This window comes from Artemia sp. Qi Xiang Cuo, chromosome 6, assembly GCF_049724085.1.
Source record: "Artemia sp. Qi Xiang Cuo chromosome 6, ASM4972408v1, whole genome shotgun sequence".
Classification (NCBI taxonomy): Eukaryota; Metazoa; Arthropoda; class Branchiopoda; order Anostraca; family Artemiidae; genus Artemia; species Artemia sp. Qi Xiang Cuo.
In genome coordinates this window covers 55,473,249-55,486,372 of record NC_142799.1, presented here as the reverse complement: position 1 = coordinate 55,486,372, position 13,124 = coordinate 55,473,249, and the positions used below count along the sequence as shown (strand labels likewise).

Below are 13,124 nucleotides of genomic sequence, written 5' to 3'. Positions count from 1 at the left end.
ACACAGACGAAGCAGGTCGAAAACTCATTTAAATTGACTTGTTACCTAAAGATATCCTAGAATCCTCTGAGACTCAAATTTTATCGAAATCCAATTAATTGTTAAGATCATACTGATTATAAAACTCGAAAACAAAGATTTATGGAATCAGTGGTTTATTTTAAATAAAATACTGTTTATTTTACTGCAGTTTTGACAAGCTCAGTTTACCTCTGAGAGTTTTCCTTTTCGGCAGAAAAGACCAATTGGAATGCATAATAAGGCCATCACGTCACCTCCCAACACGAGATATTTATTATTTGAAAAGCGTTGGAGTGTAAAAGATTCTAATATGTTTTTGCAGTTTAAACAATATAAAAACAATAAAAAGATAAAATAGAATAAATCCAATTGGTAACAATGAAGAAATAAGATTACTGTTTAAAGGTTATTTTTTTATAGTTTATTATAAGGCTCCAAATTCAATCCATTTAGTTGGAAACCCTAATTATTAAAATTCCGAATTTAATAGTAATCAAGTATTGATGTTTTAAGCACTCGATTTTGATCTGTTTTTAAAAAATCATTGCTTGCTACCCAAGGGCCAAAAATTTTGAAGTTTCTATTGTACCCCCCTCCTCCTCCTCCCCCCCCCCCGCGAACAAAAATTTTAGATACGCCCTTGGTTGTATCCTTAAATTAGGGATATTAATTCCGGGAAGTTTCTGTAGTTTTCATTTTTCAATGCTACAATGGTAAAAAAAAATGCTTAAGATATATAATATATTTTTTAAATGTATAAAATATATAAAAATATTATATTTTAAAATTTGTTTTGTTTTCTGTGAAGCACAACTGATGCTCTAGCCTTTAGAGAGTTTGAGTGGGACGATAGCCTTGCTCTTATTTTTTTTTTAATTTTCTGCACGCTTTAAGTTTCACTTGATTATTTATTCTATTTTTGTTCGTTTATGGTTCATCTATTAATCTCCCAGTATCTTTTACCTTTTTGTTTGATGTGATTACTAATTTTAATTATTGTTCGGTTTGGGTTTCATTTATTCGTTCATGATAATTTCTGCTTGTTTGAAGTTATAATTATTATATGACTTCATTTCTTTTCGTTTTAGGTTGTGTTATGGCTATTTACGTTTTTGTGAAAAACACCTTTTTGAAAAAAAAGATAAGTAATGACGAAAAGTAATTTCACTATCATTGACTATCATTATATTATGCGTGATCAGATAAACTCATTAGTTGAAATATTCTTGGACAAAACCAGGCCAGGAAACTAAAATGAATCAATGAATAAGCGCCATTTCTTTTGGGTCAAACTTCTGACAAACCGGTTCTATTCATTTTTTCAGTTATATTGTTGAGTTAAGGGGGTATGGTTTAAATAGAAGTTGTGCATCAGGAAGGGTTGAATGGAATCATGGGGTATAATTCCCAGGGACCTGGGTTTAAATGGGGTGAGATACATGAGGTTTAGCTGCGTGGTAGATAAGCTAAATGAGTGTGAGTTGAATAAAGGTTCAGATGAATGGGGTTTATTTCTGGAGTTTGAGTTGAAAGAGGGTGAGTTGCTTGGGGGTTAACTAAAACGGGTGCTGAGTTGCATGGGGTTTAATTGAATGGACTTTGTGTTAAATAGGGTTAAATTAGACAGGGCCAGAATTAAATGGGGTTGGGTTGTGTGGGGCTAAGCTGCAGAGTGGCTAAGGGGTTGAGTTGATTGAGGGTTAAGATCAATGCAGTTGGGTTGTTGAGTTGAGTTGCAGGGGATTGATTTGAATGGGAACTGATTTAAAGGGGGGTTGAGATACACGAGGGTAAAGTTCAATGAGGTTGATTTAAATGTGGCTGAGTTGTATTGGAACCGAATTTTGCAGCCCCAACTGGAACCGTGTTGGGTCCAATGCTACCATTGGTGCAATAAGGTAAATCTAAAGCTTTTTTGTTTGTCGGGATGAATTTTAATATATTTTTTTTACCATTTGATCATTAAAATAAGCGAACAGGCTGTAATACCCAGAAAATTAAAAGTAACACTAGATAGTGCATATTGCACTAGATAGTAAAAGGATATATAAATTATTAAATATCGCTGCTGAAAAAAAGGCATTGAATACGAAAAAAATCTCTAAGCTATTTATAAATCTTTATATGTAGCAACCCTCTCGTCTCCTATACTACTACTCCTACTAACAACTCACCGCAGCAGCAAGCCGCCTAAGGCCAACACATCTACGCATGCTTCTCCTCTATCCCAATCTATTTTAAAACCTCCCTCTTTACATCCTCCCACCTCAACTGCGGACGGCCTGCTTTTTGTTTAGCCCTTGACAGTTGGCCAAAAGGACAATCTTCGGCAATCTGTCATTCTTCATCCGCAGGACATACCCTAGCCATTTCAACTTTTCTCTCATTATAGTCCTAGAAAGCGGGATTAAACCACACTTTTGTACAGCCTACTGTTTGAAATACGCTCAGTCATCCGAGTACCCAGAACAATCCGTAGGCAATTTCCCTGGAAAACATCTAGCAAATATCTTTGCTAATACCTAGCAGATATCTCCTATATGTCTTTGAATTATCCATGATTTGAATATAAGATTATTTTTTTTTTAGAATAAAAAGGCGACCATAAATGACATAACTAACCAATCAAAATAGTAAATGTTCTATTTTTTAGGTGGCATTTGAGCTTCATCTTAGTCTCATCAAAAGTATATTGTCTTTGTCTGACTTTTTCTGTGAAGTTTCTAAGTTTGAATGGATGTATTCAAACTTTATTGATTTTTTACGAAAGTATGAAGATGATGAAGCTGTTTGCCTTCCATACCTCCTAGCAGGTCTTGCCAAATCATCAATTGTTCTTCCATCTGTAAGTGATGATTTTTAAGTTCCTTTTTTGAATGGGGAGAGGGGGGTTAAATTATTAATAATTAATAATTATTAATATAATAATAAATAATAAAAAGATAATTAATAATTATTAAATTATCTAAAGGTTAAATTATTAATTTTTTAGACGGTACGCTATGTTACGTAAGAAAATGTCTGATTAAGGGCATACTGTTAGTCATAATATTTGTTGCTGTTTTTTTTTGTTCGATGGTTGAAAATACATCTATTTCAAAGGAATCAAATCAATCAAATGAAATGTTAGATACAAAATAATTGCGGCAAAATGGTATTGCAGTGGTCTTTGAATTTGTCAGATAGAGGATCGTCTTCCATTCTTTTTTATATTGAGAGTCCAATAAAGATTTTTAAAAAAGGACGGCAGGGATTTTTCTGTATTTTATTTATAGACTTATTTGTATATATAGACTTGTTTGTATTTATAGACTTTATTTATAGACTATGGGTCGCGCAGAATATTGAAGTTGGATATAGAAATCATTCAATAAAGAATATTCGACACAATGCAATATAAAGTACAAAAAAAAGAAGAAAGAAACGGGACATGCACCATCCGAACTGAGCGTAGCTGAAGCTGAAGTAATAAGAAATACTGAAGTTAACGAGAAAAAGTCAAGAAAGAAAAAACTGAAAGCGGAGCGAAAAAAAAAGAAAACACGGAATTTTTTTTACAAATCAGGATTTGAGAAACGGGTCTTTCAGGATTATTTTTAAAATATGGGCATTTTTTAGAATATTTCTAAACTAATATTTTACGCAACTATTTTTTAACCATTATGATAAACTATTTTTTTTTTTTTTTTTTTGATAATTTGTAAAAGAGGTAACTATACATTTTTTCTCTTCAGCTTTGCAAAGAACTATTGCATAATTTCTTGTTTTGTTTTGAAATTATTCTTTTATGATCCTAAATAGTGAAAGAAAAGTACACTCTTGTTTTCAACATGGTCAAAACGTCAATTCCAGGGGAGGGGTTATTTTCTCTCCCTTTTAATTTCGAAAAATCTCCCCCTAGATATATTTTAAAAATATATATATGAGAGATATATTTTAAGCTGGATGCAATTGGATTCCAGACAGCACGACCTAGGTCAATTGATTAACCTGATCTTATTATGGCATGGGAACCAGCCAATTGAATTCCCGACAGCAGGACCTAGGTCAATTGAAAACTGATCTTATAATGGAACGGAAACAAGCTAATTGAATTCCAGACAGCAGGACCTAAGTCAATTGAAAAACCTGATCTTATAATGGCATGGGAACCAGCCAATTGAATTCCAGCCAGCAGGACCTAGTTCAATTGAAAACTGATCTTATAATGGCATGGAAACCAGCCAATTTAATTCCAGGTAGCAGGACCTAGGTCAATTGAAAAACCTGATCTTATTATGGCACGGCAACCAGGCATGGGATTAGAATACATTGTCTTAGAAGTGGGATAACCATAGTGAAAAGAAGAGAAGCCCAAACAAATTTGAAACAAATCACTTAGTTCACTTTTAAAATAAAGAAAGGAAAAGGATACGAAAAAGCCATGGTGCTTTAGTATTTTCTTATGCTTCAGGAGATTAGAAAAAAAATTGGGCAGTAGGAATAAATGAATTTCATATTAATCTAAGTTCACACATGTTCCATAGTGTATTTAGCAAAGATTACAGTTGTTTTTTAATTGCAACGCTAATATTATTGGATTTTAAGTTCTTATTACCTGATTTAGTAGCTTTTTTTAACTTCTCTAGAATATGAAAGTGATATTTGGCAACAGGGAATTTATATAGCCTGTGGAGCATGTAATCATTCTGCGCTCTGCTCTGATTTTCCTTAAGCTCCGTTGGCTCTTACTTTCCATACGATACGTCTATTGGCTGAACGTCTCATTTATTTTGCCTTGTACATGTTTGAGTACTGTATTGTTCGAACCTCATTTTCAGAACCTTACATTTCAAGAATATTGCGGGCCAGATACTACCCAACAGCCTATAAAAGGGAGTACTTAGACTACATTGTTGGTCTGTTGAAAAGGCTGACATTTAAATATTACGTAAGTTATCTTACTTCTTTTGTAAGATTAAGGGGTAGAGTAAACGATAGGTATGGAAACAAGGATTTTTAATACCATGATTCATTTGAATGCTACCTTCTTTGTAACTTCAAAATGTATAAAAAATAGTGTTTCATGCACAAATAGAGAATAGTTAAGACTGCTGCGATGAGCATGACTTATCAGCAACCTTTTCAGAAAGAAAAGATGCAGAAGAAAAAGAAGAATTAAAAGTAACCCTAGAAGATATAATTCCCTCAATTGCTGTTTTTTCGTCAATAATTTTATGTTTATTTTCGAATTCCTTAATGCCCACAATAAAATTCTTTGGTTGCTTTATTTTTTCGCTTTTGATATGCTTAGCAATGTGCAGTTGACATCAGTTTAAGTTTAGAACTCATGTAGATTAGTTTATATGACCAGAAATGAAATAAGGGATTTGTAATAACTTTATTCTTTTGTAGCTTATCTTCATTTTATATGCAAATTTAACAAAATGGTCTGACATGCAGTAATAGAAGCTAGTAAAGACTCCTGCGATAAATGTTAATAATAATCACTTCCATCAAAATCTTTCTATCAATAAAATTTTTTTCTTTTCTAATAACTAGTTGAAAGAGACTCGGTAAACTTTTTAACACTTATAAATTAAAAGAAAAAAACCTGTTTTTACATTAGAATAAAAATTATATATTGCCTAGAGATTACGCACTTAAATTTGTCTAATAATCACCTTCATCAAAATTTTCCTATCAATAAACGTTATCTGTTTTCTAATGACTAGTTCTAAGAGATTAGGTAAACTCTTTAACTCCTTGGCTGCTCTCATAAAAATAAATAATTTAAAAGAAGTTTGAGTGTAGCAAATTCAAATTATCTTTTGATAAATCTAGTGGAGTGTACTTAACATCAGTTGACCATATTAGAGTTTACCACTCATGTAGAATAATTCATATGCCAAGAAGCCAAGAAATGAAATAGAGATTTTACTGAAACAAGACTTTAAAATAAATGACGGTAAAGACCACACTGCTTTTTCATAATACCAAACATAGGAAGTGATTGAGAATTAAAAGGAAAAGGTGCAAAAATAAAAAAGATACTTTTAAATTAAAAGAAAAAAACAATTGTTTTTACATTTTACATGTAGCCTAGAGATTACGCACTTAAATTTGTCTGGGGTCGTTAATAAAAGGAAATAAATTACACAGCCAGATCAAATTACAAAACTCGTGTCAAACAGCACCATGACTAATGCTTATTTAGGATGCAGAAAGTGATTGATCAAACAAGTAAAAGGTAAAATTTCTAAGTGACTAATTAAGACTCTAGCAGGGAACGTGAATAGTAAGGACCTTATATATAAGCTTACATTTATAAGTGAATGAGGAATCATCTGAAGGCAGGTTTTAGATATTCGCTTTGGTTGTTTCTTTTTTCAATTTCTTCCGAAAAATCCTCATTAACGAATTTTTTTCTGTAGGAGTTGAAATGACATTTTTGTATTTCTTCCAGTAACTTGTTATTCATTCTATTGATGTTAAGCTCTAGTGGAATTCTTTGATGACTTATTTTTTTTTCTCTTTTTGTAAATTTAGACAAGTGCACTTGACATTTACTTTACCATACTAGAGTTTACCATTCTTGCAGATTAATTCACAGAACCATTTTTAAAGACATTTCTATGACAATTTTCCAAAAACAGGATTTTTTTTCATTTTCTTCAGAAAATTCCTCATTATGTTGCTTTTTTTGTAGGATAATAATATTAACGTTTTGCATCTTAGCTTACCTTCTTTTCAACGGCAAAAATGAAACGAAATGGTGTTAAAATGCAAAAAGTTTTTCATGTTGCAATAGAGGCTAATAAAGGCTATTGCGGATAACGTGAATAATGAACATATTGTTCATGAAGCTTACACTTTGGCTTAACATGAAGAGTTGGTGAGTATTATCAAGAGACTGGGAACATACTGCGAATGATGAAACATACTGATCTGCTCGATCATTCCCGCTGTAAATCTGGTGAGCTTATGGTTGAAAAAAAAACATTTCATGTCAACGTATTCAGATAAATACCTATTCAGACAAAGCATGATATTCAGAAAAATAAAATCAAATTCCGACAAATACATATATATTCAGATAAATAACAATATATAATCAGAAAGATCAACACATTTAGATAAATAATGTGTAAAATTAGTAAAATGAATTAAACTGGATGAATTTGGATATTGCGGGGATCGCAGCAAGTCTGGAGTTGATTTTTGATTCTAGGTAACCTGGCCACCTAGGATTCAAATGTGTCTGCAGAATTGTTCAGAGGAGGACGAGGTAACCTAACCTGATAAATTTTTCACCCAAGATACAAATTAAAAAGTCACCGTTGCTAATCAACTTTTTCAATTTGATGCAAGTTTTGATGATGACAGGTTAGGTTAGAATAGATTATGTTTCGTTGGGTTACGTTGGTTTAGGTTAGATTTTTAACCCAATTCTGATATTTAGAGCCGAATTTAACCTAATCTAATGTAACCTAACATAATCTAACCTACCCTAACTTTTACTTTTACCATCATAGCTTGCATAAGACTGGAAAAGCTGACTTGCGAAGTTAGTTGAATGCAAGCAGAGAAAAAGGAAATTCGAACATTCACCGATGAATGTCAACATTAACAAGATTTCGGACATTCACGGTAACATGTATATATTACCGTTATCTCGGTAACGGTAACATGTATATGTCAATTATATTTTAACTATAATTTATTCAATACAATTCCATGGATTTTTATTATAACACCATAAAAAACATGTTCCCTGGCATCTGAATTTCAAATGCCAGGTGAGTCAGAAACTGCCTGGTCCGGCTGGAAGATTGAGAGAAAGAGAAGGTCAACTTAATAAAGTAGAGTTTCTCCTTTAGGAAAAGATTAACTGGGACGAAATCAAGAAAGTGCTGGTTATTGCAATACAGTCACCATTTCCAAAAGCACAATTTTATGGATTGCAGGCTCTCGTCTATATGTTACAGTGCCCTCTCAACTCACATCCAAGCATTGTGGAGACAGCTGGTGAATATCTCCTTCGATACCTCCCGAATCAAGTTTCGTAAGTTTCTATAAATGAATAAATTAAAGGTGTTGCTTTTAAAGTGAGTCTCTAACGCTCAGACTGATTCTTCCAATTTCTTCTCCCTTCTTTTTTTTAGTGGGAATAACATGAACTAGCCAGAAAACGTTAATATTGACATTAATGAAATATCCACTAAAGTAAAATTCTTTTAAAACGCTCTTTTCTGAAAAGTGACTAACTTCTTGTTTTTTATAAAAATGTATTATGCTAAAGAGTTTGAATCACAATTTAATTTCAGTAGAATAATTATTTTCTCTAACAGTTTTTTCTTGAATTCTAACGTAAGGATCTCTGTTATTATATTATCAGTTTACGCTCCTAGCCAAGTTCATATTGAGGGGAAGGGCTATGGGTTTTGACCCCCCCCCCCCCCAAATGTTTCTCCGGCTCGTGAAAAGGCAAAAAATGTACAAAAACACATTTTTGATGCCTTTTTTAAAGTGTTTAGATTTACCCCTCCCCTTCCCCGGATAAAAATCCCAGATACGACTCTGCTCCTAGCAACTAAAGCTATAGGTTTTTTTCGATAGCGACGACATTTTTGCGGACTTAATACGTTTTCTAGTTTCTCATTTCATAGAGAATTGTAAGTACCTTGCGCCTGTTTTTTGCATTAAATTATAACTATTTAAAGATTTGAAAAAAAAAATTCTAAGACTGAACTAAATATCAACATTCTTACAAAGGACACAGCCTGACAAATACAAGAAAAAAAGATACAAGTCATCATATCTGTTTATGATTTTTGCCTGGCCCTACCCTCCTTCCCACCACGTATTATTGTTTCCTATTTTAAGTTTTTGTTTTTTTCTTTTGTTTTTTTGTTGTTTTTTTTCGGCACTTTCCTTGGATACATAATTTCGTTTCGCGCTGAAGAAGAGAGGCGTTTGCCCTCTCGAAATATTCGCTTTGTTGTGTTTTTTCAGTATTTTCATTTGGCCTTTAAAAACTCCATTTTTGCTCGTTTTTGTTTCTTTATTCTACAGCCAAACACTAGACAACTAGATGTCTAACTAAGAAATGGCTATAGGTGTACCCTGTGTTTTTGTCCCCCATCTAGGACGGTGTTTTTTTTTTTTTTTTTTTTTTTTTTTTTTTTTTTTTTTTTTTTTTACAACCAGATATTAAAGACATGAATTGTTTTTGTTTGTATAGATCAGTTCGTATGCTTTATGTTTTTTACATGTTGCTTTCTGGCTGTGTACACCATATTGTTATGGTATTTCCTATATTTGCTTTTGATAGTCTTTTTTCTCATATTTCACAAATTCCAAAAAATTGAATTTCTTTTTTCTTAGTCATTTCCTTGTCTTGGCCTAGACTAAGCACAAATGCAGGTATTTATTCCTTGGGTGGGGTCAAAGCTACAAGAAACGAGTGATTTATACGAAAATGAATACAGTGGGTATTTTTGGAAAATTTGTACAAAAAAAATTTGAACCATGGATCCTAGAATCTCCTTTTCCTATCCTTCAAGAATGTGCATCTGACCAGCGTTGCCAACGCTTTGAGATAAACTGTACCAGTTTTCCGACCAAAGTTGTACCACAAAAGATTAATTTGTACCATCTGAACAGAAGGTTAAAAATTTGCCGCTCGCGTCGCTTTGCGACGCTCGCCGTCACTTATGTTTAATTGATTTCTCTGAACACTGAGAAAAGTTCAAGGGCAAGAGCAGGAAAAATAAACCCCAGGCAGAAGCAACCACATAGCTTGAAATATGAAGAATGAATATAGAATGAAATATGAAGAAGAATGAAATATAGACTTTCTCAGCTTAACAAAATAGCAGTCCCAAACCGCTAAAAGCATTTTAGAAGAAGGCTTCAGTAAAATCTTCTGAAAGCGTTCTCGAAGCTGATTGTTGGGGTTAATCCACCTTTCTTTCAAAATTTTGGGCATTAAGGCGAATAATGGATAAAGTAAGAAGGCCGGCCAATAACTTAGTGTCAAGAACTTGTAATCCAACTATAGGATGAGTAAAGAGCGCCAGAAGCTAAAAACAAAACATATCAGCAATCACGTTATGAAAGTGGCTAACACTACAGATTCCAATGGGTTCACGGACTAAGCTACCCATCGGCGAGTTACGCGTTGACCACATAATTCACTGATCATCCTACATACGTTTTGGTCGATTCTACTATTCTGAATTAATTTTTACAGAAGCATTTCGACTATATTCCACAAGAAATCAGTTTAGACCGTATAAAGGTAATAAAACCGTAACATTAAAAAAATAAAGAAAAAAGACCAGCATTTGTGCTACTTAGTCATTTTTTCTGCTGTTTCTTCTTGTAACCCAGGTTTTTCATATCCCTTACCGCATTTTTCCATTTTGAATGCAGAACCAATTTCAAGGGTGGTTTCCAATTCTTTGAGATGATCCGTTTTGCAATGAGAAGCTTGTTCAAGGTGGAGATACCGAGACGATTTCTACTGCTGGTTTCGTTCAGATTGACAGCTGAGAAAGTTCGCTCATCAGCTGCGGAAGCGTGTGGGAGAAGAAGTAGGCTTAAAGTGAAACGCCCAAGAAGCAGAAAACACTTTGACTCATTAACATATTTTTGCCTGTAAACCCTAATCGAAAACAAGGGTGGATCTGACTCAATCGAAATGCCAAGCTCAGAGCAAAAGGGTAATCTCTTCGAGTCTTGGAAGATATCTTCCAGGTTATTGTCACTCAGTAAATTTGGAAACTGAGCCAGAATCGGTACCAGTTTTGACTAATTACACTCTACTCCCATAGCATAGCTTACATGAAGCCTATCAAAGTTTCTTATTGATGAATACCTGACTTCGAAAAAACATTTTCTCATCTCATCACAGAGCACGATCAAAAATTTCCTACTCTCTTTTTTAAACTCAACTGCATCAGATAGAGATACCTTTTCTTTGGCAAAAATTACTTCCGCTCGGCCCCCACGATCCACGTTCTTGACATCAACGTAATAGTTGGTGTCATGTGGGTTATGAGCGGGAATCAAACTTGGAAATAAACTTGGGCAGTCTTCTGACAGCTTCGCCTGCACACCCCTTTGCTCCCCCATCATAACCGACGCATTATCTATGGCAAATCCTATTAGATTTGCCTTTGGGGCTCCAATTTCTTGAAAAAAATGTTTAGTTATGGCCAGGTAAATATCTTCGGCTGTACATTGCTGAACTTCTATAAGTCTCAAGAAGGGGTCTCTTACAGGAAAACTGTCTTCGAGATCAGCAGCATTCAGATCAAGATGCTGAACAACTCTAACCAGACTCTTTTTGTTACTCAGGTCTGTTCTTTCATCTACTATTATCGAGAATTTCTGCTTCTTGATAAATTAACACAGATCTTCGAAACCAACTTCACCAATAACGTTGTTAACAAGATGTGCAGTTTTGGTGCGGCCACAGGTTACGTTCTTCGTAACATGAGGAAAACAGGTGTTTAGAAGTTCTGGCATTTCATTCATGATGTCAATAGCGACACTGTGACGCGCAATAAACCTAAAAAACATAAGTTCTTTACTTCTCACCTTTTTATCTAAAGTCAATTTTTCAGTGAATTAAAAAAAAAAAAAATTAATTAATTTAAGGGCAAGCCTTCCCAGAAGGAAACACTATAAAAATCTGAAAACGACTAAAAGTATATTTACAATATTGATTTACACCATTAAATACAAATTTACTCTATTTCTAAGAGAAAATCAATTTACTATTGACCCTCCTAAAATGATATAATAGGCCTATATTGGCTAAATCTTACATTCCTTTTACATTTTCTTATTGGTTGATGCAATTGATGCTGCTTGTTTTCTGTTAAATTATATTCAAGAAAAGTTACATATAGAAATTGTACTGCTTATATACAAAGCGAATAAAACCAAAATGTGCCAGAAAATTTGGATTGTGCCAAAAAAATTTCAGATGTACCGCATTGTACAGAGAGCTCCAAATTGTACCAAAAACAGTTCAATTGTACCGCGTTGGCAACGCTGCATCTGACTCGGTTGCTCTAATGATTGCTTTTAAGTTGTTTTTCTTTAATCACGTAAGGGTTTCCACTACTAAACACACGCATTTCTTACGTATCTTTTTTAGCTTAATCTTTCTCAGGAATTAATTTAGTTGTCCACACTAGATAATTGTTATTACTACGCTTTTCAATAATGGAGGAATATTTTTTTTATCAGAAATTTTTTAATTCGTGAAGCTAAAAAACAAAATTTTTGTTTGTATAGTGCGCACAATAACCTATTTATTAGTACTCGTTATTAATTCATATTCTCTTTTATTTCCTGTATTTATCGAAAAGTATTATTTAACAACACATTATTTCTAAGTTAATAACTAAAATAGCTTTTGCTTTTATATCCTCGCCCATTCTAATATCAAATAAACCTGCAGGGAATATATATATATATATATATATATATATATATATATATATATATATATATATATATATATATATATATATATATATATATATATATATATATATATATATATATATATATATATATATATATATATATATATATATATATATATATATATATATATATATATATATATATATATATATATATATATATATATATATATATATATATATATATATATATATATATATATATATATATATATATATATATATATATATATGTATATATTTATAGTACCGGGAGCCCAGTGGTTTCACCGCCGAGCCTCGGCACGTGGCAGAATTCTATATATGGATTCTCATTGTCGCTTGTCTTCTAACAGCAGACAATTTGAGCCTTTTCTTGATGTCGTGACGTCACCACTGGTTTGATACAGTCACCCAGAGAAATATACGAATACTTTCTTAAAGTTGTGACCTATTTAGATCATTCTTCTGGCCTGAAATGTCAATTTGCCAGTTCTAAGAAGAAAAAAAAACTATCTAGCAGATTTTGAAGCCGGGCCCCTGCATGGTTACGTGACAGGCTTGGATATATTGATTCTCATTGTCACTTATCTTGTAACTGCAGATAATGTGAGCCTCATCTTGATGTCATGGTGTCAC

At 33.0% G+C, this 13,124-nt stretch overlaps 1 protein-coding gene across 1 annotated transcript in view; it reads left to right on the top strand.

Moving 5' to 3' along the window:
* htt (huntingtin) overlaps positions 1-13,124 on the top strand; it is a 277,075-nt gene that overhangs the window by 243,446 nt on the left and 20,505 nt on the right. Inside the window, exons 30-31 of the mRNA XM_089091088.1 lie at positions 2,675-2,866; positions 7,881-8,065. Of these exons, the coding sequence (XP_088947214.1) occupies positions 2,675-2,866; positions 7,881-8,065 (377 nt within the window). The remainder of the gene's footprint in view (positions 1-2,674; positions 2,867-7,880; positions 8,066-13,124) is intronic.